General features: G+C 47.7%; 1 protein-coding gene across 5 annotated transcripts in view; it reads left to right on the top strand.

The window, feature by feature from the left end:
* Positions 1 to 27,134, top strand: part of LOC134983056 (zinc finger protein ZFP2-like) — a 266,048-nt gene extending 238,914 nt beyond the window's left edge. For 4 of the 5 annotated variants that reach the window (XM_063948750.1, XM_063948751.1, XM_063948753.1 and 1 more), the window contains exon 6: positions 25,900 to 27,134. In XM_063948750.1, the coding sequence (XP_063804820.1) occupies positions 25,900 to 26,867 (968 nt within the window). In that variant the 3' untranslated portion in view covers positions 26,868 to 27,134. The remainder of the gene's footprint in view (positions 1 to 25,899) is intronic. The other variant, XM_063948752.1, reaches the window with a different exon arrangement.
* Positions 27,135 to 27,896: the final 762 nt, after the last annotated feature.

Genomic DNA, 27,896 nt, shown 5'->3' with positions numbered 1-27,896 from the left:
AGGAATTGAATGACGTGTGTGATGAAGCGTGGGTTAACCCCGATAGAAAACTGCTAATTTCCAAGAAGTTATTGGCATTATACCCTTTCCCACCAGAGGTTAGGGCGCGCTGGGAAACACCCCCTAGGGTGGATAAGGCGCTCACACGTTTATCAAAGCAAGTGGCGTTGCCGTCTCCTGATACGGCCGCCCTCAAGGATCCAGCAGATAGGAGGCTGGAAACTACACTGAAGAGTATATACACACATACTGGTGTTATACTGCGACCGGCAATAGCCTCAGCCTGGATGTGCAGTGCTGGGGTAGTGTGGTTGGATTCTCTGACTGAAAATATTGATACCCTGGATAGGGACAGTATTTTATTGACTCTAGAGCAATTAAAGGATGCTTTCCTTTATATGCGAGATGCTCAGAGGGATGTTTGTACTCTAGCATCAAGAGTAAGCGCGATGTCCATATCTGCCAGAAGAAGTTTATGGACGCGACAGTGGTCAGGTGATGCGGATTCCAAGAGGCATATGGAAGTATTGCCATATAAAGGAGAGGAATTGTTTGGGGTCGGTCTTTCGGACCTGGTGGCCACGGCAACTGCCGGCAAATCCACTTTTTTACCTCAGACCCCCTCCCAACAGAAAAAGACACAGTCTTTTCAGCCGCAGTCCTTTCGCTCCTATAAAAAGCGACCAAAAGGACAGTCTTATCTGCCGCGAGGCAGAGGAAAGGGTAAGAAAGGGCAGCAAGCAGCCCCTGCCCAGGAACAGAAGCCCGCCCCGGCTTCTACAAAGCCATCAGCATGACGCTGGGGCTTTACAAGCGGACTCGGGAACGGTGGGGGGTCGACTCAAGATTTTCAGCAATCAATGGGTTCACTCACAAGTGGACCCGTGGGTCCTGCAGATAGTATCTCAGGGTTACATGCTGGAGTTCGAAAGGTCTCCCCCTCGCCGGTTCCTAAAGTCTGCTTTACCAACGTCTCCCTCAGAAAGGACGTCGGTTTTGGAAGCCATTCACAAGCTGTATTCTCAGCAGGTGATAGTCAAGGTACCCCTCCTACAACAGGGAAAGGGGTATTATTCCACACTATTTGTGGTACCGAAACCGGACGGTTCGGTAAGGCCTATTCTAAATCTGAAATCCTTGAACCTGTACATAAAGAAATTCAAGTTCAAGATGGAGTCACTCAGAGCAGTGATAGCGAATCTGGAAGAAGGAGACTTCATGGTGTCCTTGGACATAAAAGATGCTTATCTACATGTCCCGATTTACCCCTCACACCAAGGGTATCTCAGGTTCGTGATACAAGACTGTCATTATCAGTTTCAAACGCTGCCGTTTGGGTTGTCCACGGCCCCTCGGGTCTTTACCAAGGTAATGACCGAAATGATGGTTCTTCTACGAAGAAAAGGCGTATTAATTATCCCTTACTTGGACGATCTCCTGATAAGGGCAAAGTCCAGAGAACAGCTGGAAGTCGGTGTAGCGCTAACACAAGTAGTGCTTCAGCAACACGGGTGGATTCTAAATCTTCCAAAATCTCAATTGACCCCGACAACACATCTGCTGTTCCTGGGCATGATTCTGGACACGGTTCAGAAAAAGGTATTTCTCCCGGAAGAGAAAGCAAGGGAGTTATCCGAACTTGTCAAGAACCTCCTAAAACCAGGAACTGTGTCAGTACATCAATGCACAAGAGTCCTGGGAAAGATGGTGGCTTCGTACGAAGCGATTCCATTCGGCAGATTCCATGCACGAACATTTCAGTGGGATCTGCTGGACAAATGGTCCGGATCGCATCTGCACATGCATCAGCGGATAACACTGTCACCGAGAACAAGGTTGTCTCTCCTGTGGTGGTTGCAGACTGCCCATCTGTTAGTGGGCCGCAGATTCGGCATACAGGACTGGGTCCTGGTGACTACGGATGCCAGCCTACGAGGTTGGGGAGCAGTCACAAAGGGAAGAAACTTCCAGGGCGTGTGGTCAAACCTGGAGACGTCTCTTCACATAAATATACTGGAGCTAAGAGCGATCTACAATGCTCTAAGCCTGGCAAAATCGCTGCTTCAGGGTCAGCCGGTGTTGATCCAGTCCGACAACATCACGGCAGTCGCCCACGTAAACCGACAAGGCGGCACGAGAAGCAGGAGTGCAATGGCAGAAGCTGCAAGGATTCTGCGCTGGGCGGAGAATCATGTCGTAGCACTGTCAGCAGTGTTCATCCCGGGAGTGGACAACTGGGAAGCAGATTTCCTCAGCAGACACGACCTTCACCCGGGAGAGTGGGGACTTCATCCAGAAGTTTTCCACATGATTGTGAACCGTTGGGAAAAACCAAAGGTGGACATGATGGCGTCTCGCCTCAACAAAAAATTGGACAGGTATTGCGCCAGGTCAAGAGACCCTCAGGCAATAGCTGTGGACGCTCTGGTAACACCGTGGGTGTACCAGTCAGTGTATGTGTTCCCTCCTCTGCCTCTCATACCAAAGGTACTGAGAATTATACGGAAAAGAGGAGTAAGAACAATACTGGTAGCTCCGGACTGGCCAAGAAGAACTTGGTATCCGGAACTTCAAGAGATGCTCACGGAGGATCCGTGGCCTCTACCTCTAAGAAGGGATCTGCTTCAGCAGGGACCTTGTATGTTCCAAGACTTACCGCGGCTGCGTTTGACGGCATGGCGGTTGAACGCCGGATTCTAAAAGAGAAGGGCATTCCTGAGGAAGTTATTCCTACTTTAATTAAAGCCAGGAAAGAAGTGACCGCACAACATTATCACCGCATTTGGAGAAAATATGTTGCGTGGTGTGAGGCCAAGAAGGCTCCAACGGAAGAATTTCAATTGGGTCGATTCTTACATTTCCTGCAAGCAGGATTGTCTATGGGCCTCAAATTGGGGTCCATTAAAGTTCAAATTTCGGCCTTATCAATTTTCTTCCAGAAGGAATTGGCGTCAGTGCCTGAAGTACAAACTTTTGTCAAAGGTGTACTACATATACAACCCCCAATAGTGCCTCCAGTGGCACCGTGGGATTTGAACGTGGTTCTAAATTTTCTCAAATCTCATTGGTTTGAGCCTTTAAAATCGGTAGATTTAAAATACCTTACATGGAAGGTAACCATGCTGTTGGCCCTGGCTTCAGCCAGGAGAGTTTCGGAGTTGGCAGCTTTGTCATACAAAAGCCCATATCTGATATTCCAGTCGGACAGGGCAGAATTGAGGACACGTCCTCAATTTCTCCCTAAGGTGGTTTCGGCATTTCACTTGAACCAGCCTATTGTGGTGCCTGCGGCTACTAGCGACTTGGAGGACTCCAAGTTACTGGACGTTGTCAGAGCATTAAAAATATATATTTCAAGGACAGCTGGAGTCAGAAAATCTGACTCGTTGTTTACATTGTATGCACCCAACAAGTTGGGTGCTCCTGCGTCTAAACAGACGATTGCACGTTGGATATGTAGTACAATCCAACTTGCACATTCTGTGGCAGGCCTGCCACAGCCTAAATCTGTAAAGGCCCATTCCACAAGGAAAGTGGGCTCATCCTGGGCGGCTGCCCGAGGAGTCTCGGCATTACAACTTTGCCGAGCAGCTACGTGGTCAGGGGAGAACACGTTTGTAAAATTTTACAAATTTGATACTCTGGCTAAAGAGGACCTGGAGTTCTCTCATTCGGTGCTGCAGAGTCATCCGCACTCTCCCGCCCGTTTGGGAGCTTTGGTATAATCCCCATGGTCCTGACGGAGTCCCAGCATCCACTAGGACGTTAGAGAAAATAAGAATTTACTTACCGATAATTCTATTTCTCATAGTCCGTAGTGGATGCTGGGCGCCCATCCCAAGTGCGGATTGTCTGCAATGCTTGTACATAGTTATTGTTACAAAAATCGGGTTATTACTGTTGTTGTGAGCCATCTGTTCAGAGGCTACTTCGTTTGTGTTATCATACTGTTAACTGGGTTCAGATCACAAGTTGTACGGTGTGATTGGTGTGGCTGGTATGGGTCTTACCCGGGATTCAAGATCCTTCCTTATTGTGTACGCTCGTCCGGGCACAGTACCTAACTGAGGCTTGGAGGAGGGTCATAGGGGGAGGAGCCAGTACGCACCATGTGACCTAAAAGCTTTTTTAGATGTGCCCTGTCTCCTGCGGAGCCCGCTATTCCCCATGGTCCTGACGGAGTCCCAGCATCCACTACGGACTATGAGAAATAGAATTATCGGTAAGTAAATTCTTATTTTATGTGTAAGTGAGTAATAAATACACCAGTGCCCCGGCTAGGTGACTGGCATATCTAAAGGAAGGATGGGAGCAAGTGTTGAGAGAGAGAGATAATACCGCTTTCACACCGCAATGCCGGGTCGCACCCGGAAATTGGAAACAGGTCCTTCCTGTGTGCGACCGGCATTAGACCCTTACAATTTGACTTCCCAACCCGGCAATATGCCATCAAGGTACAGCAATGGAGTTGGCATTGGGGGCAGGGCTGGGAGATGAGATCATCTTCGCGCTGCCTCACCCTATGCAGTGAACAGGTCCCAGGTCACACCTAGCAACCCGTTCACACTGCACTTGACCTGGTATTTAACCAGAGAATAACCCTTCTTTATTCCCGGGTTGAATTACCCGGTCAGGCGACCCGATAATGGGTCACTGGCCCATTTCACACCGCACAGTAACCCGTGTCGACACTGTAATATACTGGGTTAATAGCGGGTTATTTTTGTGATGTGAAAGGGAAATAAGAGGGAATGGGGTAGATGACAACAGGAGAGAATGGACTTCATCACAAGTGGCGAGAGAGTAGGAAGAATAGGTAGGTTGTCCATTACATCATGGGGGGATATGGGCAGAGAAGGATTAGTTGAGGAAATGTCCTGATGGATAGTTGCAATTTTGGTTGAAAAATGTATCGCAACATTCATGGCCATGAGTGAAGGGTATCCGGACTCCAGGTCGACAGCACAAAGGTCGACACACTTTAGGTCGACGCCAATTGGTCGACACACCTTATGTCGACAGGAACAAGGTCGACATGAAAAAGGTCGACATAAGTTTTTCACGATTTTTTTTCTTTTTTTGAACCTTTTCATACTTAACGATCCACGTGGACTACGATTGAAACGGTAAAATGTGCCAAGCGGTAGCGTAGCGAAGGCACCATGCGAGGGAACGCGGTGCACTAATTGGGGTTCCCGGTCACTCTACGAAGAAAATGACACCAAAACAACATAAAAAACTCATGTCGACCTTTTGCCCATGTCGACCTAAGGCGTGTCGATCAATTGGCGTCGACCTAAAGTGTGTCGACCTTTGTGCTGTCGACCCTCAGTCCCAGACCCGAGTGAAGATGTACAGCTGGGAAGGAAATTAAAGGTGGCAAAGAGGTGTTTAGGGTTGTAGGATGGAGAAGAGATGAGGAATACAAAGAGATTGTTTTGAGAGAGCAGAGCTGTAGGTGGAGAACATTTGAAATAAAGAATGACAGATGAAGTGGAATTTGGGTGGTCTTCTCTATGCCGACTGACGGGATCCCGACAGCCGGCATACCGACACTTATTCTCCCTCGTGGGGGTCCACGACTCCCCTGGAGGGAGAAAAAAGTAGTGTGGCGCACGTAGCGAGCCCGCAAGGGGCTCATTTGCGCTCGCCACACTGTCGGTAAGCCGGCGGTTGGGCTCCCGGCGCCGGGAGCTCGACCGCCGGCATATCGTAGTGAACCCGTGGAATTTCTCCAATGCCATTCTGCTGTTCAGGAATATTTCTCTGACGTCCTAGTGGATGCTGGGGACTCCGTAAGGACCATGGGGAATAGCGGCTCCGCAGGAGACTGGGCACAAAAGTAAAGCTTTAGAACTACCTGGTGTGCACTGGCTCCTCCCCCTATGACCCTCCTCCAAGCCTCAGTTAGATTTTTGTGCCCGAACGAGAAGGTGGCTCTCCTGAGCTGCTTAGTGAAAAGTTTAGTTTTAGGTTTTTTATGTTCAGTGAGACCTGCTGGCAACAGGCTCACTGCATCGAGGGACTAAGGGGAGAAGAAGCGAACTCACCTGCGTGCAGAGTGGATTGGGCTTCTTAGGCTACTGGACATTAGCTCCAGAGGGACCGATCACAGGCCCAGCCATAGATAGGTCCCAGAGCCGCGCCGCCGGCCCCCTTACAGAGCCAGAAGACAGAAGAGGTCCGGAAAATCGGCGGCAGAAGACGTCCTGTCTTCAACAAGGTAGCGCACAGCACTGCAGCTGTGCGCCATTGCTCTCAGCACACTTCACACTCCGGTCACTGAGGGTGCAGGGCGCTGGGGGGGGGGGGGCGCCCTGAGACGCAATAAAAACACCTTGGATGGTAAAAAATGCATCACATATAGCTCCTGGGCTATATGGATGAATTTAACCCCTGCCAGAATACACAGAAAAACGGGAGATAGGCTCCGCCCCCTTCTCGGCGGCCTTATCTCCTCAGCACACTGGCGCCATTTTCCCTCACAGCTCCGTTGGAGGGAAGCTCCCTGGCTCTCCCCTGCAGTCACTACACTACAGAAAGGGTTAAAAAAGAGAGGGGGGCACTAATTAGGCGCAGTATAAACAATACAGCAGCTATAAGGGGAAAAACACTTATATAAGGTTATCCCTGTATATATATAGCGCTCTGGTGTGTGCTGGCAAACTCTCCCTCTGTCTCCCCAAAGGGCTAGTGGGGTCCTGTCCTCTATCAGAGCATTCCCTGTGTGTGTGCTGTGTGTCGGTACGTTTGTGTCGACATGTATGAGGAGAAAAATGATGTGGAGACGGAGCAGATTGCCTGTAATAGTGATGTCACCCCCTAGGGGGTCGACACCTGAGTGGATGAACTGTTGGAAGGAATTACGTGACAGTGTCAGCTCTGTATAAAAGACAGTGGTTGACATGAGACAGCCGGCTACTCAGCTTGTGCCTGTCCAGACGTCTCATAGGCCGTCAGGGGCTCTAAAGCGCCTGTTACCTCAGATGGCAGATATAGACGCCGACACGGATACTGACTCCAGTGTCGACGGTGAAGAGACAAATGTGACTTCCAGTAGGGCCACACGTTACATGATTGAGGCAATGAAAAATGTTTTACACATTTCTGATAATACGAGTACCACCAAAAAGGGGTATTATGTTCGGTGAGGAAAAACTACCTGTAGTTTTCCTGAATCTGAGAAATTAAATGAGGTGTGTGATGATGCGTGGGTTTCCCCCGATAACAACTGATAATTTCTAAAATGTTATTGGCATTATATCCTTTCCCGCCAGAGGTTAGGGTGCGTTGGGAAACACCCCCTAGGGTGGATAAAGCGTTCACACACTTGTAAGAACAAGGGCTCTACCCTCTCCTGAGATGGCCGCCCTTAAGGATCCTGCTGATAGAAAGCAGGAGGGTATCCTAAAATGTATTTACACACATACTGGTGTTATACTGCGACCAGCAATCGCCTCAGCCTGGATGTGCAGTGCTGGGTTGGCGTGGTCGGATTCCCTGACTGAAAATATTGATACCCTAGATAGGGACAGTATATTATTGCCTATAGAGCATTTAAAAGATGCATTTCTATATATGCGTGATGCACAGTGGAATATTTGCCGACTGGCATCAAGTCTAAGTGCGTTGTCCATTTCTGCCAGTAGAGGGTTATGGACACGACAGTGGTCAGGTGATGCGGATTCCAAACGGCATTTGGAAGTATTGCCTTATTAAGGGGAGGAGTTATTTGGGGCCGGTCTTTCAGACCTGGTGGCCACGGCAACAGCTGGGAAATCCACGTTTGTACCCCAGGTCGCCTCTCAACATAAGAAGACGCCGTATTATCAGGCGCAGTCCTTTCGTGGGCAAGCGGGCAAAAGGTTCCTCATTTCTGCCCCGCGACAGAGGGAGAGGAAAAAGGCTGCAGAAATCAGCCAGTTCCCAGGAACAGAAGCCCTCTCCCGCCTCTGCCAAGCCCTCAGTGTGACGCTGGGGCTTTACAAGCAGAATCAGGCACGGTGGGGGCCCGTCTCAATGAATTTCAGCGCGCAGTGGGCTCACTCGCAATTAGACCCCTGGATCCTTCAGGTGATATCTCAGGGGTACAAATTGGAATTCGAGACGTCTCCCCCTCGCCGTTTCCTAAAGTCGGCTTTACCGATGTCTCCCTCTGACAGGGAGGCAGTTCTGGAAGCCATTCACAAGCTGTATTCCCAGCAGGTAATAATCAAGGTACCCCTCCTGCAACAGGGAACGGGGTATTATTCCACACTGTTGTGGTACCGAAGCCGGACGGCTCGGTGAGACTGATTCTAAATCTAAAATCTTGAACACTTACATACGGAGGTTCAAATTCAAGATTGAGTCACTCAGAGCAGTGATTGCGAACCTGGAAGAAGGGGACTACATGATGTCTCGGGACATCAAGGATGCTTACCTTCATGTCCCAATTTACCCTTCTCACCAAGGGTACCTCAGGTTTGTGGTACAGAACTGTCACTATCAGTTTCAGACGCTGCCGTATGGATGGTCCACGGCACCCCGGGTCTTTACCAAGGTAATGGCCGAAATGATGATACTCTTTCGAAGGAAGGGAATTTTAGTTATCCCTTACTTGGACGATTCCCTGATAAGGGTAAGATCCAGGGAACAGTTGGAGGTCGGTGTAGCACTATCTTAGGTAGTGTTGCGGCAGCACGATTGGATTCTCAATATTCCAAAATCGCAGCTGATTCCGACGACTCGTCTTCTGTTCCTAGGGATGATCCTGGACACAGTCCAGAAAAAGGTGTTTCTCCCGGAGGAGAAAGTCAGGGAGTTATCCGAGCTAGTCGGGAACCTCCTATAACCGAGCCAAGTCTCAGTACATCAATGAAAGGGTTCTGGGAAAAATGGTGGCTTCCTACGAAGCAATCCCATTCGGCAGATTCCACGCAAGAACTTTCCAGTGGGACCTGCTGGACAAATGGTCCGGGTCGCATCTTCAGATGCATCAGCGGATAACCCTGTCACCAAGCACAAGGGTGTCTCTCCTGTGGTGGTTGCAGAGTGCTCATCTTCTAGAGGGCCGCAGATTCGACATTCAGGACTGGGTCCTGGTGACCACGGATGCCAGCCTGCGAGGCTGGGGAGCAGTCACACAGGAAAGGAATTTCCAGAGCTTATGGTCAAGCCTGGAGACATCACTTCACATAAATATCCTGAAGCTAAGGGCCATTTACAATGCTCTAAGCTCAGCAAGACCTCTGCTTCAAGGTCACCCGGAGTTGATCCATTCGGACAACATCACGGCAGTCACTCACGTAAACAGACAGGGTGACACAAGAAGCAGGAGGGCAAGGCAGAAGCTGCAAGGATTCTTCGCTGGGCGGAAAATCATGTGATAGCACTGTCAGCAGTATTCATTCCGGGAGTGGACAACTGGGAAGCAGACTTCCTCAGCAGACATGACCTCCACCCGGGAGAGTGGGGACTTCACCCAGAAGTCTTCCACATGTTTATAAAACTCGACAAGTATTGCGCCAGGTCAAGGGACCCTCAGGCAATAGCTGTAGACGCTCTGGTAACACAGTGGGTGTACCAGTCAGTGTATGTGTTCCCTCCTCTGCCTCTCATGCCCAAGGTACTGAGATTGATAAGATGGAGAGGAGTAAGCACTATATTCGTGGCTCCGGATTGGCCAAGAAGGACTTGGTAACCGGAACTTCAAGAGATGCTCACGGAGGATCCGTGGCCTCTACCTCTAAGAAGGGACCTGCTCCAGCAAGGACCCTGTCTGTTCCAAGACTTACCGCGGCTGCGTTTGACGGCATGGCGGTTGAACGCCGGATCCTGAAGGAGAAAGGCATTCCGGATGAAGTCATTCCTATCCTGATCAAAGCCAGGAAAGATATAACCGCAAAACATTATCACCGCATTTGGCGAAAATATGTTGCGTGGTGCGAGGCCAGTAAGGCCCCGACGGAGGAATTTTCAACTAGGTCGATTCCTACATTTCCTGCAAACAGGAGTGTCTATGGGCCTGAAATGGGGGTCCATTAAGGTTCAAATTTCGGCCCTGTCAATTTTCTTCCAAAAAGAACTAGCTTCAGTCCCTGAAGTTCAGACGTTTGTGAAAGGGGTACTGTATATACAGCCTCCTTTTGTGCCTCCAGTGGCACCTTGGGATCTAAATGTAGTTTTTGGGTTCCAAAAGTCACATTGGTTTGAACCACTTAAATATGTGGAGTTAAAATATCTCACATGGAAAGTGGTCATGCTGTTGGCCCTGGCCTGGGCCAGGTGCGTGTCAGAATTGGCGGCTTTATCCTGTAAAAGCCCTCATCTGATTTTCCATTTGGACAGGGCGGAATTGAGGACTTGTCCTCAGTTTCTCCCTAAGGTGGTTTTCAGCGTTTCACCTGAATCAACCTATTGTGGTGCCTGCGGCTACTAGGGACTTGGAGGACTCCAAGTTGCTAGACGTTGTCAGGGCCCTGGAAATATAGGTTTCCAGGACGGCTGGAGTCAGAAAATCTGACTCGTTGTTTATTCTGTATGCACCCAACAAGCTGGGTGCTCCTGCTTCTAAGCAGACTATTGCTCGTTGGATTTGTAGTACAATTCAGCTTGCACATTCTGTGGCAGGCCTGCCACAGCCAAAATCTGTAAAAGCCCATTCCACAAGGAAGGTGGGCTCATCTTGGGCGGCTGCCCGAGGGGTCTCGGCTTTACAACTTTGCCGAGCAGCTACTTGGTCAGGAGCAAATACGTTTGTAAAATTCTACAAATTTGATACCCTGGCTGAGGAGGACCTGGAGTTCTCTCATTTGGTGCTGCAGAGTCATCCGCACTCTCCCGCCCGTTTGGGAGCTTTGGTATAATCCCCATGGTCCTTACGGAGTCCCCAGCATCCACTAGGACGTCAGAGAAAATAAGAATTTACTTACCGATAATTCTATTTCTCGTAGTCCGTAGTGGATGCTGGGCGCCCATCCCAAGTGCGGATTGTCTGCAATACTGGTACATAGTTATTGTTACCAAAAAAATCGGGTTATTGCTGTAGTGAGCCATCTTTTCTAGAGGCTCCTCTGTTATCATGCTGTTAACTGGGTTTAGATCACAAGTTATATGGTGTGATTGGTGTGGCTGGTATGAGTCTTACCCGGGATTCAAAATCCTTCCTTATTGTGTACGCTCGTCCGGGCACAGTATCCTAACTGAGGCTTGGAGGAGGGTCATAGGGGGAGGAACCAGTGCACACCAGGTAGTTCTAAAGCTTTACTTTTGTGCCCAGTCTCCTGCGGAGCCGCTATTCCCCATGGTCCTTACGGAGTCCCCATCATCCACTACGGACTACGAGAAATAGAATTATCGGTAAGTAAATTCTTATTTTCTGGAGTTTTCAGGTATGTCTGGAGTGCCAGGGTGAGGAGAGGACCGTCTGAGAGCTAGACTGGCCAACGGAGTCCAGAGCAGAAGTTAAGGTGAAGTTATAGAGGGATCTTGTCATGAGAGAAGAGAGTTCAGTGAAAGTAAAAAAACACTGGGCCCAGGGTTTTAATGTTGCACCAAGTGAGTGGTGGAGGAAAGGAGAGAACGATAAGGTGATGGACAGAGAGGAGGAAAGTGTTAATGAAGACATAGAGAGTATGAACATTGGAGTGAGGGCAGAAGGGGAAGGCGAGAAATGTAAAAGCTGCAAATTCCATGTGATCATCAAATGGAATATTAAAACCAGTGACTGGTGTTACAGGCAGACAATGCACAGCTAATAAAAATAGGTATATCCAAATAAAAGAAAGGATACAGGGGAGATAATCGGGGAAAGCTGTGTGATTACCACAGGTAGCAACAGGCAGATCCCAGCTAGAATAGTTGGAGGTAGTAGCAAAATGGAAGGAGCCGGCGTTTAAAGCAAGGGCAAAGTCCAGGATACCGCTGCAGGTTAGGGTAACACAGGGAGATGCTCAGAATGGGAAGTGCAGAAATGGTCACCAGGTCCCAAGAAGGAGATGACTAAATGTCCAGAGGGAGCAGGGAGGGTTGAATTCAGACCGTAAATGTAACAGCCATCTACCCTGACAATGATGGAACCAGGGGAAGCCAGGAAGCAATAGTGAGAAGTAAAATTGATAATGCAGGTACTAGGATTGAGAGGAGAGTGGAAGATGAAGCATGTCACAGATGAATATGGATACTTATGGGAGAGAGCAGGTCAGCCTTGGTAAAGAGCATTCTGTCTGGGACAGAAGCAGCCATGAGGCCAGATGGATATCCAGGGCAACAAGACCAAAGTTACAGACTAGATTAGTGCAGGAGGGCAGTACTGTGCTGAGCCACACGTATGGAAGCAGGAGGTGTACAGATGGGCATCAGGAGTGAGTGCCAAGTGTGGAGGAGAATATCCAGGGTAAGAGGGGAGTGTACGTAGACTGCGTGTCCAGGGTACAATGACCTTACCATGGACTCATCCTGATGACAGAGGTGAGTGCACTAAACAGCAAGTGAGCTCTCTGGTTATGTGTTTATTTCTCATGGTCGGCTTCATGCTACGACTAGAACACCGTCATACCTGGAGGTGATTGGCTAGTCAGTGAGACACTTATCTGGATAATAAAGAAAACTGCAGTATTACAAGTTTCTTGGACACTACTAACAGCTAAATCATTAGTGAAATGGACCCTACAGCTTGAAGGGAGAGAGAACTTCCACCAGGCGATAATGAATCTTTAGAGTCTGCCATAAAGCGTGTTGTTTACTAGATCACACATCACATATGGAGCAAAGTTTTATCTTGGTCATAGACTAGGAATCAGACCCTCTAAGTGGCTCTGTGTTTATTGGTCTGTAAGTGGTTGAACTGACCGTGGGGGTAATTCAGATCTGAACGCTGCTGTATGTTTTCGCACAACGGGCGATCCGATCCTAACTGCAAATGCGTCTGAGCCGCAATGCCCACGTGTCGGACGGCTACCACGGACATCGGCGGTCAGCAACGGGATGGTGCGAAGGATCCATTCGCACGGGCGTATGCAAGGCGATTGACAGGAAGAGGCCGTTTGTGGGTGGCAACTGACCGTTTACAGGGAGTGTCCAGAAAAGCGCATGTGTGTCCAATCGTTTTCAGGAAGGGTGTCTGACGTCAGCTCCGGCCCCGATCAGCCTGATTTGATGGCACTGGAAGAGTAAGTCCTGGGCTGCGCAGAGACCGCACAAACTGATTTTTTGCAGCTCAGCTACACATAGGAACGCACACTTGCACAGCAAAAATACACTCCGCCTGTAGGCGGGGACTATCTGATCGCAGGACAGCTAAAAACGCAGCCCAGCGATCAGATCTTCATTAGGCCCTTAAATCAGACTATTATAATACACTATACAGGCAAAAGGGTTCCAGAATCTTTGTGAAAAACACAGAACTTCTAGGCAACTTTTGTCATGTGCTGTACATGTACCTGAAAAGAAGGTGCCCACTTAACCCTTTTAAATTGATTGGTAGCCTCTGCACCACTTTAAAGTGCGTTTGAGGTGCAGCAGGACCATAGATGACCCTGGTGCCCCACACTAAGCCATATGCCTGTCATTCAGTTGCTGGTTTGTATATCCTTGTCCCCAGTTGTTGATATGTTACCCTCAGGCTGCCATGCCAACATCACCATAGTTTTTGTTCCTTGTGCAACATCCAAGCTGTAGCTCCTGCCGTGTATACCCCAATATACACTCTCTCTAAAAGGAGATTTATGGTAAGAACTTACCTTTGTTAAATGTCTTTCTGCGAGGCGTCAGAAGTGGTGTGTAACCATACCCGGGCAAACCGTAGAAGTCGACCTCCCACCCTGGGATCCCCCAGAGGGTGGCCCGCCCCGTCATGCAGCAGGCTTGTCTGGTTTGGAAGCAGGTTGACGGGCAGCCCAAGAACGTTTAGGTTTGGGCTTAGAGGTTTTGGAAGTGCAAGCCTGTTTCCTGTATGCTTGACCATTTGCTTTACTTGGAGGTCGAAAGGAATGAAAGGTGGCACTCTTAGCCTTCTGAACTGAAGGATTAGTACTCGGCAGACATGCAGTATTAGCAGATGCTAAGTCTGCAACAATCTTATTCAGATCTTCCCCAAAAAGGATGTCTCCCTTAAAAGGGACAACCTCCAAAGTATTTTTAGAGTCCAGATCCACAGACCAGGACCGTACCCACAGAATCCGGCGAGCCAAAATGGACGTAGTATATGCTTTGGCCACCAGTACACCGGCATCAGAGACCGCCTCCTGAATATAATGAGAGGCTGTGATAATATATCAAAGACACTGTCTGGCATTATCAGAAAAATTAGAAGTTATCCCCGCTTCAACTTCCTGTGCCCAGGCTTCAATAGCCTTTGCAGCCCAAGAGGCCGCTATAGTGGGTCTTTGCACAGCACCTTTAAGGGTGTAAATAGACTTCAAGCAACCCTCCACACGCTTATCCGTCGGTTCTTTCAGAGAAGTGACGGTAGTGACAGGCAGAGTAGATGACATCACCAGACGTGTGACATGTGAGTCCACCGGCGGCGGTGTTTCCCAATTTTTACTTAACTCTGCAGCGAGGGGATAACGAGCTAGCGTCTTCTTAGACAGGGAGAATTTCTTTCCTGGATACTCCCAGGATTCCTGACGTATGTCAACTAAGTGGTCAGAACGAGGCAAAACTAATTTAGTGACCTTCTGACGTTTGAATTTATTGGGTTTCTTAAACGTATCTGGAGGTTCAGATTCATCAGCAATGTGAAGAATCAGCCTGATAGCCTCCAAGAGGTCAGGAACATCCACCTGTGAAATAGAATCCCCATCAGAAGCATCTGCATCAATGTCTGTGGGGTCAGTATATACGCCATCTTCATCGGATGAAGTATCTGTAACATGCGTGGATTGTGAGGAAGTAATGGCCCGCTTAGATGACCCATTGGTCCTAGGAGGGCAAGGGTTTGTTTTTTGTTTAACCAAGGACTGATTTAATTGCTGTAACTGAGTTGACAGAGTATCTGCCCATAACGGATTAACTGCAGGGACAATATGTGGCTGTAATGGCACAGGAGGTCCCACAGGGGGCGTAAGTCTCGCTACTAGCGTAGTCAGCAAATTAGAAAAAACAGCCCAAGGTGGCTCTTGGTGTGCCACCAGCGCTACAGGCTGACTGAGGGGAACTGAACCCCCGGTACCCGGACCCTCAGCACTGCATGACGCAGGATCAGCCACAGATCTCCTGCCCTGCGTAGCAGACATTATGTGTGAGTGTAGCCTTAGGGCGTAACAGTACAATAAAGCCAGAGACAGTACCTGACAAAAAAACCCTATGTAGTGTGACTGCAAATGCAGAACACAAACAGAGGATTAAAGTGGTATATGGTGACTGAAATACACAGAGAAAAATACCAAGGTAGTACATCCTGTGAAACACTCCACATATATATATATAGGTCCCTGACACACTTAGCCCCCTCATGGTATAGAGTATAGGGATAGCAATATGTGTGAGATACATGGAATAGGAACCACACGGCAGCTATAGGCACACACAGTCACATGTACAATGCAGAAATTATCACACACAACAATAAAACTGCACTGAACTAGGAATACTACATATAGATATGTATGTATACAGATATAACAACGCACAGTAAAGACTGGATGTATATCACGGAATACTTGTACTAAATATCCCTGTAGTATGCACTTGTTCTTAACTAACGCTGTCTAAACGACATGTAGAATACTTAGTGTCCTGTAAATGCACAGCACTGATGAGACAGGCGGCTTTACAGCGGAGACCGTGCCCAGCAGTCCCAGAATCAGCGCAGCTCTGTGTAATGGCGCCCAAACACTGACAGTGAGTGAGGGAGAGAGAGATGCAGCTCCAGGGCGGGACCACCAGCAGTAGATGGCGCCCAGAGCTGGGGGGAGGGGCTACAAGTCAGCGCTTTATCCAGTCTGCTTGTCCTCACCACCGGGTACTGTGGATCCCATGTTAAACGGAATTTAGTAAATCCGACCTGTGCTCCTTGTGCTGGTGGATATAGTGGAGACCCTGCACGGCCACAGTGTCCACGCCAGCGGCGTGGTCCGTCTCCGGAGATGGCACCGGATTGCGATTTCGGCGGGTCCCGCCTAGGGGACCCCTCTTACCTCCTCCCTGAACTTGCGATCCTGGAGAGCAGCGGTGGGTGTGTGCCTGATGAAGCCGGAGCGCCTCCGCTGTAAGTGTGGGAGTATACAGCGCCGCTGGGGGAGGTGAGGGAGCCGCAGCATGATATGTAAGAATGACATATAGCACTTCTAAGTGCCTGTGCTGCGGCCCTTGTAGTCTTCTTTCTTCAGAAAAGCTCTAGCGCAGCCCTCCATGTTAGCTGCCTGCACTGCAGACACCAACTTGCAAACTGAGCTCCAGTGCCTGGAGGCGGGGATATAGAGGAGGCGATGCTAAGCGTCCTGGGAACAGTCAAAGCTTTTAGCCTGTTGGTGCTTCGGATCAAGATCCAACTCTACACCCCGATGTTATTCCCTGTGGCGTACCCCGCTGCAGAAATAACTTTCTTCTAGCCATGATACACATCATTTGTAGGCCTAGCTTTTTATACACAACTTGGAGCTGGAATTCATTGTTCATTTCACTTGGTTTTACCATATGCTGCCAGCTTCATTTTCTTGTTAACTTGGCCAATTTCCTATAGGTTTTTCATTTTGCAATTTCTACTAAATGTTCAATTTTAGAACTTAACACTTCTTCACTTATTGGGAGATGCTGATAACATTTGGGTTTTGTGGGTGTTGGAGTATCTTGTGCAATTGAAATTCTGAACACTTATTCGTGGCTACTCCACCCTATGCCCCAGTTCCTTTAGTGTAAGGCCCTCGGAAGTGTGGGGTGTTTTCTTCGGTACTGGTTAAACAGCTTTAGTTCATGTTTGTTTTGTGCAATAACTGTAAGTACTATTAGGGTTCCACTGTTGCTGACCATCATTCTTGATGCTGAAGTCTCTGGAAGAGTAGGTCACTCCTGAGCAGGCCTCGACTGCTCACTAACACCTGCTGCACCACAAGTGACCTCATTCTGGGAGAGGTCTAGCTAGGTTCATCTTGGTGGTTGCCGGGGGTTGGGTATGAAATGCCAGCAGTTACCATCCCGGTGGTCAGGAAATTGATAGTGGCATCCCTATGCTAAAAATCCAAGGTAATTATTTCTCTGACGTCCTAGTGGATGCTGGGAACTCCGTAAGGACCATGGGGAATAGCGGCTCCGCAGGGGACTGGGCACAAAAAGAAAGCTTTAGGACTACCTGGTGTGCACCCTGAGCAGCAATATTAACACCTTGGCTGGCAAAAATACATCACATATAACCACCAGGGCTATATGGATGTACATTAACCCCTGCCAGATTTTCCAAAAAAAGCGGGATAAAAGTCCGCGAAAAAGGGGCGAAGCTATCTCCCTCAGCACACTGGCGCCATTTTTCCCTCACAGCTCCGTTGGAGGGAAGCTCCCTGGCTCTCCCCTGCAGTAACTACACTACAGAAAGGGTTAAAAAAGAGAGGGGGGCACAAATTAGGCGCAGTATTAACAATACAGCAGCTATAAGGGAAAACACTTTTTTATAGGTGCTATCCCTGTGATATATAGCGCCCTGGTGTGTGCTGGCATACTCTCCCTCTGTCTCCCCAAAGGGCTTTGTGGGGTCCTGTCCTCTATCAGAGCATTGCCTGTGTGTGGGCTGTGTGTCGGTACGGCTGTGTCGACATGTATGTGGAGGATAATGAGGTGGAGGCGGAGCGAATGCCTGTAAATATGTTGTCACCCCCTGCGGGGTCGACACCGGTGTGGTTGAATTTATGGAAGGATTACGTGAAAGTGTCAACTCCTTACATAAAAGGTCGACGACACAGAACAGCCGGCTACTCAGCTTGTGCCTGTTCCAGCGTCTCAAATGTCATGGGGGGCTCTAAAAACGCCCACTACCTCAGATAGCAGACACAGATGTCGACACGGATGCCGACGACGATGAGACTAGTGTACCCTCCAAATAGGTCCACCCGTTACATGATTGAGATAATGAAAAATGTATTACACATTTATGATTATACCCCAGATACCACATAAAAAGGGTATTTTGTTTGGTGAGAGAAAACTATTAGTAGTTTTTCCTGCATCTGAGAAATTAAATGAGGTGTGTGAGGAAGCGTGGTCTTCTCCCGATAAGAAATTGATAATTTCAAAACGGTTATTGGCAGCGTACCCTTTCCCGCCAGAGGATAGGTCACGCGGTGAAACACCCCATAGGGTAGATACAGCGTTTACACGCTTAACAGAAAAGGTGGCACTACCGTCTCCGGATACGGCCGTCCTGAAGGAACCTGCTGATAGAAAGCAGGAGGTTACCCTATAAGATATAGTCATACACACTAGGGCATTATATTGCGACCAGCCGTTGCTTCGGCATGGATGTGCAGTGCTCCCGCTGCATGGTCAGATTCCCTGTCGGAAAATAACTATGGATAGGGACAATATTTTGCTGACAATAGAGCATATAAAAGACGTGGTCTTATACATGCGTGATGCACAGAGGGATAATTGCCGACTGGCATCAAAAATAAGCGCTAGGTCCATTGCCACCAGACGGGGGTTATGGACTCGGCAATGGTCAGGCGATGCCGACTCGAATCGGCACATGGAAGTTTGTCCCATAAGGGGGTAAAACTGTTTGGGGATGGTCTGTCAGACCTCGTTTTCCACAGCTACTGCTGGGAAATCGACTTTTTTTGCCACAGGTTACCCCACAACAATAGAAAGCACCGTATCATCAAGTACAGTCCTTTCGGCACCAGAAAAGCAAGAGGGCTAGAGGCTCATCCTTTCTGCCGAGAGGTAAGGGTAAAGGAAAAAGCAACAGCTAGTTCCCAAGAGCAGAAGTCCTCCCCTGCGTACGGTGAGCCCACAGCATGACGCTGGGGCTACTTAGGCGGACCCGGGTACGGTGGGGGCCCGTCTCAGAAATTTCAGCGCCCAGTGGGCTCTCTCACATGGATCCCTGGGTCCTTCAGGTAGTTTCTCAGGGGTACAGGCTGGAGTTCGAGATGTTCGCCCCCCCGCCGTTTCATAAAATCTGCCTTACCGGCACCTCCCTCTGCCAGGGAGGCGGTGTTGGTGACTATTCAACACTATAATCACAACAAGTGATTGTCAAGGTGCCCCTCCTTCAGCAAGGAAGGGGTTACTATACCACAATGGTCGTGGTACCGAAACAGAATGGTTCGGTGAGACCCATCTTAAAATTAAAATGCTTGAATTTTTTATATCAGAAGATTCATGTTCAAGATGGAATCTCTCAGGGCGGTTATTACGAGCCTGGACGAGGGGGATTACAGGGTCTCCCTGGACATCAAGGATGCGTACCTGCATGTCCCCATTTACCCTCCTCACCAGGAGTAACTCAGATGTGTGGTACAGGACTGTCACTATCAGTTCCAGATGCTGCCGTTGGAGTTGCCCACGGCTCCGAAGGTCTTTACCAAGGTAATGATCGAAATGATACTCCTTAGCAAGAAGGAAGTTTTTATTATCCCGTATTTGGACGATCTCCTGATAAAGGCGAGGTCCAAAGAACAGTTGGTAATAGGGGTAGCACTCTCTCGGGAAGTGCTACAACAGCACGGCTGGATTCTCAATTTTCCAAAGTCACAGCTGGTCCCGACAACACAACAGCAGATAACCCTGTCAGCAAGAAACAGGGCGTCACTGCTGTGGTGGCTGCAGAGGGCTCATCTACTAGAGGGCCGCAGATTCGGAATACAGGACAGGGTCCTGGTGACCACGGATGCCAGCCTTCGGGGCTGGGGTGCAGTCACACAGGGAAGAAATTTCCAAGGAAATTTCGCCTCACATTAATATCCGGGAGCTAAGGGCCATTTACAATGCCCTAAGTCAAGCAAGGCCCCTGCTTCAGAACCAGCCGGTACTGATCCAATCAGACAACATCACGGCGGTCGCCCATGTAAATAAACAGGGCGGCACAAGAAGCAGGATGGCGATAGCAGAAGCCACAAGGATTCTCCGATGGGCGACCTACACCCGGGAGAATGGGGACTTCATCCAGAAGTTTTCCAAATGCGGAAAAACCGTTGGGTATGACCACGGGTGGACATGATGGCGTCCCGCCTCAACAAAAAGTTGAAAAGATATTGTGCCAGGTCAAGGGACCCTCAGGCGATCGCTGGGGACGCTCTAGTGACACCGTGGGTGTACCAGTCGGTTTATGTGTTTCCTCCTCTGCCTCTCATTCCCAAGGTACTGAGAATCATATGAAAGCGAGGAGTGGAAACTATACTCGTGGTTCCGGATTGGCCACGAAGTGCTGGGTACCCGGAACTTTAAGAGATGCTTGCAGAGGACCCTTGGCCTCTGCCGCTCGGACAAGACCTGCTGCAGCAGGGATCCTGTCTGTTCCAAGACTTACCGCGGCTACGTTGGACGGCATGGCGGTTGAACACCGGATCCTAATGGGCATTCCGGAGGAAGTCATCCCTACCCTGCTCAAAGCCAGGAAGGATGTCGCCGGAAAACGTTATCACCGCATTGGGCGAAAATATGTTGCGTGGTGTGAGTCCAAGAAGGCCCCGACGAAGGAATGTCAGCTGGGTCGATTCCTACAATTCCTGCAAGCAGGAGTGACGTTGGGCCTCAAATTGGGGTCCATCAAGGTCCAGATTTCGGCTCTGTCGATTTTCTTCCAGAAAGAACGGGCTTCACTGCCTGTAGTTCAGACTTTTAGTCAAAGGAGTTCTGCATATTCAGCCTCCTTTTGTGCCCAGTGGCACCTTAGGATCTCAATATGATTTTGGAATTCCTGAAATCACATTGGTTCGAACCACTTAAGACTGTGGATTTAAAATATCTCACGTGGAAAGTGGTCGTGCTGTTGGCCCTGGCTTCGGCCAGGTGAGTTCAGAATTGGCGGCTTTGTCTTGTAAAAGCCCTTATCTGATTTTCCATATGGATAGGGCAGAATTGAGGACTCGTCCTCAGTTTCTCCCGAAGGTGGTCTCAGTTTTTCACTTGAACCAACCTATTGTGGTGCCTGTGGCTACTAGGGACTTGGAGGATTCCAAGTTGCTGGACGTAGTCAGGGCCCTGAAAATTTACGTTTCCAGGACGGCTGGTGTCAGAAAGTCTGACTCGCTGTTTATCCTGTATGCACCCAACAAGCTGGGTGCTCCTGCTTCTAAGCAGTCTATTGCGCGCTGGATGTGTAGCACTATTCAGCTGGCGCATTCTGCGGTGGGATTACTGCATCTTAAATCTGTTAAAGCCCATCCCACGAGGAAGGTGGGCTCATCTTGGGCGGCTGCCCGAGGGGTCTCGGCTTTACAACTTTGCCGAGCTGTTACTTGGTCAGGGGCAAACACGTTTGCTAAATTCTACAAATTTGATACCCTGGCTGAGGAGGACCTGGAGTTCTCTCATTCGGTGCTGCAGAGTCATCCGCACTCTCCCGCCCGTTTGGGAGCTTTGGTATAATCCCCATGGTCCTTACGGAGTTCCCATCATCCACTAGGACGTCAGAGAAAATAAGAATTTACTCACCGATAATTCTATTTCTCGTAGTCCGTAGTGGATGCTGGGCGCCCATCCCAAGTGCGGATTGTCTGCAATACTTGTACATAGTTATTGTTAACTAAATCGGGTTATTGTTGTAGTGAGCCATCTATCCAGAGGCTCCACTATTATCATACTGTTAACTGGGTTCAGATCACAAGTTGTACGGTGTGATTGGTGTGGCTGGTATGAGTCTTACCCGGGATTCAAAATCCTTCCTTATTGTGTACGCTCGTCCGGGCACAGTATCCTAACTGAGGTCTGGAGGAGGGTCATAGGGGGAGGAGCCAGTGCACACCAGGTAGTCCTAAAGCTTTCTTTAGTTGTGCCCAGTCTCCTGCGGAGCCGTCTATTCCCCATGGTCCTTACGGAGTTCCCAGCATCCACTACGGACTACGAGAAATAGAATTATCGGTAAGTAAATTCTTATTTTTAACCCTACCCTTAACCATCTCCTCCCATAGCCTAACTGTAACGTGTCCCCTCCAGCAGCTTAGCCTTAACACCTCCCTCTGCCCCCTAGAGCCTAACCTTAACTCCCTGTACATACCTTCGGGATCCGTTGGCATTCTGTCCGTTTGGATCACACTGTCGGGATCTCGACTGCATCTGGGCTCCAGAGCTGAGTGGTAGGTACTGGACTAGTTGGTGTTTGCTAGAGACAATGGGATGGCAGCTGTTTTGGGACTGGTCCCTGAGGAGCAGGGTTTCATTGGAATACACGTTTCCCCCCGTTATGCATCTATTCCTTGGCAGTCTCACACTGTATGCAGATGCCCACCAGAAGCAGCAGCCATTTTTTGAGTACTGTACTTCCGTTCCGTACAGTCTACTGCGAGGTATCGGTTTGAAGGTTTTTTTCCTTACAGTTCCCTCAGATTTACAGAGCTCTGTGGTTGTCTTGCACTTTAAATTCCCTGTTTGTGTTCTGCTATTATGTTGCGGTTTGCTTTCTAATCTAATATGACAGGAAAACAGACAAAGGTTGGGAGGATTACTATTATCAACGGATCTACAGTACCTGCCCCTTCTACCATGCTTATTGCTAATGGTAAAAGGTGCTGCTGCCATTTGCCAATCCTGCCAGTCAGGTCTAGCCTGTGCCTGGGTAACGGCATCAGAATTGGACTCCCATAATCAGCTTGTCCCATAGTTAATTGGGGTTCCCCAGAGGGGTGGGGAGGGGGTCTTCCAAGTCAATCTTTAGTCCTCCAAGTCTGGTTGGCAATCTCTCAGAATAAACTAGCTTGGGCTATAGATTTTGCCTCATCAGTGCAAGGGTTGAATGATGCCTCCTTGCAATAGTCTTTATATGTCCTGGCTACTAGGTTCTGACACTTAATCCCATGGGCGATGTGGTGCCTGATTCACTTTGTCATTCCGTTTGAATATGAGGTCTTCTGTTGGCCGAGAGCAGAAGTCTTAGTTCGGGCAGTTTGCTGGACATCCTGGACACTCCAATTCTTGAGGTTCCCAGAGCTTCTTGATTTTAGCACAATGTGAAGGATCTGTTTTTTGTTTCCTTCCTGTCTGATTCTGAAGGTGTTTGTGAGGCCTCACCATAAGTTTCAGGTCCAATTCTACTCTACTCTTTCTAGGGAGGATACATCTTGAGAATCTGCTCCTCTTGTGGATGTCTTCATTTACAGGTTATGTAAGTGCTTCGCCATTGCCAACTCTGGTGTACAGTCATTTAAAGATGGTGAAGATTGACCAGTGAAGCACCTCCTGAAGTCCATTTTTGTTGTGGCTGTGGGGCCTCCCTTAGGTCAATAATGACTTCTGTGTTAGTGGTTAAGTTGGTGCACAAAAAGATGGCAGAGCTCTGTGATGCCTAATAGACTAAGAGAAGATTTCCTTTACTTGCTAGATCATTCTTGATATACCTTAGGTGATGCAGCTTTTGGTGAAGGTCATCTGAGTATTTTGGTTCCAGAAGTTTCTGCATGCTAGAAGCTCTCTGAAATCCTTGGAAGTGGACGATAAGACTAAAAAGACTCCTTAATCCCTTTCTCAACTAGGTTTTTATTTGGTCCAGAGCTAGAGAAGATAATTTCACAAACTTCGTTCTTGCTCGTTACAAGGGGTTTGGGTCAGGTCCTTTTGAGGTTGGTTTCTTGGTCCAGCAGAGAGACAGTCTGGCTTGGACATCCCATCTGCCAGCACAAGAAGCTCGACAGGCAGCTGTCCCACCTAGCATCTCCTGTGGTTCAAGCCTTGTTACTGCTCTTTTTGGATATCAGTACCATAGAGCTTCTCTCCGAGAAAGTTTTGCATTTCTGGTCTTTCCAGATGCTAAGCAAAGTGTCTTGCTCTGTGGGAAGTCATTCAGTCTTTGCTGTACTTAGGGGTTGTCGTTCTAATTGCAGATGGAGAAAATTGTGGGGTTTTACTCTAATCACTTACTGGTGTAGAAGCCAGATGGGTCTTTTTGTCCTATTCTGAACTTCAAATCCTTGTACGCCCAGGTCAAGAATGTGAGTCCTGTCATAAACAGGTTGGCTCAAAGTGAGTTTTTGTTGGTCAACAAGGACTATATTTTTGAACTGGTGGCTTGCTACTCAATGGGGTTGAGGTGGGAATTTAAAGTGGAATTAACATTAATCCCAGTGTATGTACACTTAATGGTAATGCCACTTTAAATTTTCACTTCAAAATCATCACAAAGCGCTGATTTACAAAAGCTGCCGCTTTGTAAATATATCCCCACAGATGCAGATTTCAAGTTCAGACATTGGATACCATAGCCTTTTCCAGTTTAAGGTTCAGAAGCAGATTTCCAGTTCAGACATTGGATACCATAGCCTTTTCCAGTTTAAGGTTCAGAAGCAGATTTCCAGTTCAGGAAATATTCGTTCTGTCTTGTGACGGGTCTCCATAGTTAGGCAAAGTTCTTTTTGGCTCACAAACAGACATCTATGCATTTTGAGAATTCTGGAAAAGGTTGTCCAGTATGTTTTATTTGAGGGGCTTGTCATTTCGAATTGATTTCGTAGAGGTACAAGTCTCCCCATCATCTCTCCAGTTAGGCTATATTTCAGTCTCTAGTTTGTTGGTTGAGGACACAGAACCTCAGTTGGGGGTGATTATTTAACATTTGGGAGTGGATGCTGGTGATATTGGGTTGTGAATTGGTCATTCTTCGGTCAAGCTTGCAAAGTGTTTTCAACCATGGAGGAGTTCAAACTCTACTCATTGTCCTGGCATTGCTTTATGTCTTCCTAAGAAAGCATAGTACAACAACACGTGGATTATGTAGAGGGCGAGTTAAAAAATCCAGCAATTTCAGTGGTGTTCATTCCTGGAGTAGACACCTTGGAAGCAGATTGGGATCTTTTATCCTGGGGATTGACTGTTTCATCCAGAAGTATTTCTCAACTGTTGAGACTATGTGGTCAGCCAAATGTCAACATGAGGGCATTGTGGTTTCATTTTTTTTTTTTTCAGAAGTACTGTGCCAGGACCAGGCATCCAAGTGTGTTTTGGGTAGATTGAAGGTTAGTACTGTTGTACTTTCATCTCATTTATTTATTCCCTCCAGAGGCAGCTCTACAGAGGGTGATAAAGGTAAAAGGGAAGGCATTCCAGTCATCCTTTTAGTTCAGTATTGACCACAGTGATGCAGACATTCTCAACATGGCAGTGATTTATTCTGATTTATTAGGGACAGGAACAGAGAGAATTTACCATAGTGTAGCGAGTGGCAGGTTTCCTATTTTGTCCTTTCAGTTATCTATGTTCCTACTGTTATTAGAAGTTATCAACATGGGATTGAATGGATCGTTGAGTGTCCCCTTGAGAGCACAGCTTGGAGCCTTTAGAAGCTGTAGGACTGCCATCTGGTTATACTGTATAATCATACTTTCACCTTATTCTATTGGTTTCATCTGTTCTCATCCAGGGATGCCCATTATGGAAGGGAGGTGCTTCTCACTGCGTGTACCCACCCTCAGATGTCCCCAGTGTCCCCCAACAGGCAAAGAAGTAGAGAGAATATTTAGAAACTTTTATTTTTTATTTTGCTAGTTCATTGGATGACACTGGGAACACCTCCCTTTACAGTCTTGTTTGTCCTCTATCATATGCTGTGGGGCTTGGATAAGCATAACCGAAAGCTTTGGCAGACATGGGGTATAGGAGGGTGGTGCTATGGGCAAGTGTTTTGGAATTTAAGGTCTCAACAGTCAAAATAAGAATTTAACACAATTATAACAATTCTCTTTTCAGGAAAGAAAGGAGAAAGACAATTTAAGTTATTTGTATTTTTCAACAACTAGTGAAACTTCAGTTGTGTGTTTATGATTTTCTCTGTTTCAGTAGAAAACATGCCCATTATTCAGATCAAGCAGGAAGGTTCACCTACCAGTCTCCAATCACAAATCTGTACTGCGGGAACTGATGTTAGCGCTGAGAATTCCTGCACGGAACAAGCAGCCCAGACCCTGTGCAAGAAACGTGGAAAACCTGTGAAGTCCTCTAATTTAGCAAAAAATCCTTCACACACCAGCACTAAACGGAATGACGTGAAAAAGACTAAAGTGATAGCTCGAAATATCATTAACACAGAACAAACGTTAAAACCGGTAAGCTCCAGCGAACAAGGTAAAACACATATGGGCAAGTCTGCGAAGAAACTGTCTTCAAAGAAACCCTTTGAGTGTCTGAGATGCGACAAGAGCTTTAACTGTAGATCCCACCTTATTATGCATCAGAGAGTGCACACCCGAGAGAGACCATATGTGTGTGAGTGCGGAAAGACTTTCACTCAGAGCTCTAATCTGTTCAGACATCAAAGAGGACATCGCGGTGAGAGGCCTTATGTCTGCACAGAGTGTGGGAAAACCTTCACTCAGAGCTCATACCTTATCATTCATCAGCGGACACACACAGGAGAACGACCATATGCATGTGCCGACTGTGGCAAATGTTTCCGTGTAAACTCTACACTTGTTAGACATCAGAGGGTTCACGTGGGGGAGAAGCCATATATGTGTAACACATGTGGAAAGAGTTTTACGCAGAGCTCTTACCTTCACATCCACCAGAAAACACACACAGAGGAACGGCCCTTCACCTGTAACCAGTGTGGCAAAAGCTTCAAGGTCAACTCTTCTCTGCTGCGGCACCATAGACTGCACCTCGGTGAGGAAACCTACTCCTGCAGCTCGTGTAACAAAGAGTTCCCAGAACTGTCCAGACTTGTCTCACATCAGAAAACTCACCAGCACTCGGAGGAGACGCCGGAGGCTTGTGACCAGGGATTCCCATCTAGATGGGACCTGTGACTCTCAGGCCTCTCCAATCTTCTATTTTACATGGGACGTTTCATTATCAGAAGTAATTATGTCTGAAAGGAGTTTTTATCATTTAGTCTCTATTTATAGAAGCTGAAACTGTTTATGGGGATAGACAATAATCATAATTTGTATAGATTTTATCTTTTGTACAGAAACAAAAAGTGACTATGTAACTACTATCTAAAGGTGTAAATGAGAAATAAAAATGAATGAGCCACAAATAAAATGTCTGTATCAGGAATAATTAAACAAAAACCTGTTCCGGATATCTATTTTATGTAATAATATTCCCAAGAAAACCTCTTAAAATGTTGCTATTAAGATGCAAATTAATGTATTATGGCAGCTTAGATGGTTGTTGTTGAATATCTGCGTACTGCTCTGAGCCGTCAGCATGAAATGTCACATTGTGTACTGTGTGTGTATGTATATGTATATATATATATATATATATATATACACAGTGGGGATTGAAAGTTTGGGCACGCCAGGCAAAAATTCATTTTAATGTGCAAAAAGAAGCCAAGGAAAGATGGAAAAATCTCCAAAAGGCATCAAATTACAGATTAGACATTCTTATAACATGTCAAAAAAAGTTTGATTTTATTTCCATCATTTACACTTTCAAAAGAACAGAAAACAAAAAATGGCGCCTGCAAAGGTTTGGGCACCCTGCAGAGTTAATACCTTGTACTGCCCCCTTTGGCAAGTATCACAGCTTGTAAACACTTTTTGTAGCCAGCCAAGAGTCTTTCAATTCTTGTTTGAGGTATCTTCGCCCATTCTTCCTTACAAAAGTCTCCCAGTTTTTTTTAGATTCCTGGGCTGTCTGTGACGCACTGCTCTTTTAAGGTCTATCCATAGATTTTCAATTATGTTGAGGTCAGGAGATTGTGAAGGCCATGGCAAAACCTTCAGTTTACGCCTCTTGATGTAATCCACCGTGGATTTTGAAGTGTGTTTAGGATCATTATCCATTTATAGAAGCCAGCCTCTCTTTAACTTCAGCTTTTTCAC

The sequence above is a fragment of the Pseudophryne corroboree genome (genome assembly GCF_028390025.1).
Source record: "Pseudophryne corroboree isolate aPseCor3 chromosome 2 unlocalized genomic scaffold, aPseCor3.hap2 SUPER_2_unloc_3, whole genome shotgun sequence".
Classification (NCBI taxonomy): Eukaryota; Metazoa; Chordata; class Amphibia; order Anura; family Myobatrachidae; genus Pseudophryne; species Pseudophryne corroboree.
Note: the sequence above shows the minus strand (reverse complement) of the source record. Positions and strands in the feature narration are given on the sequence as shown.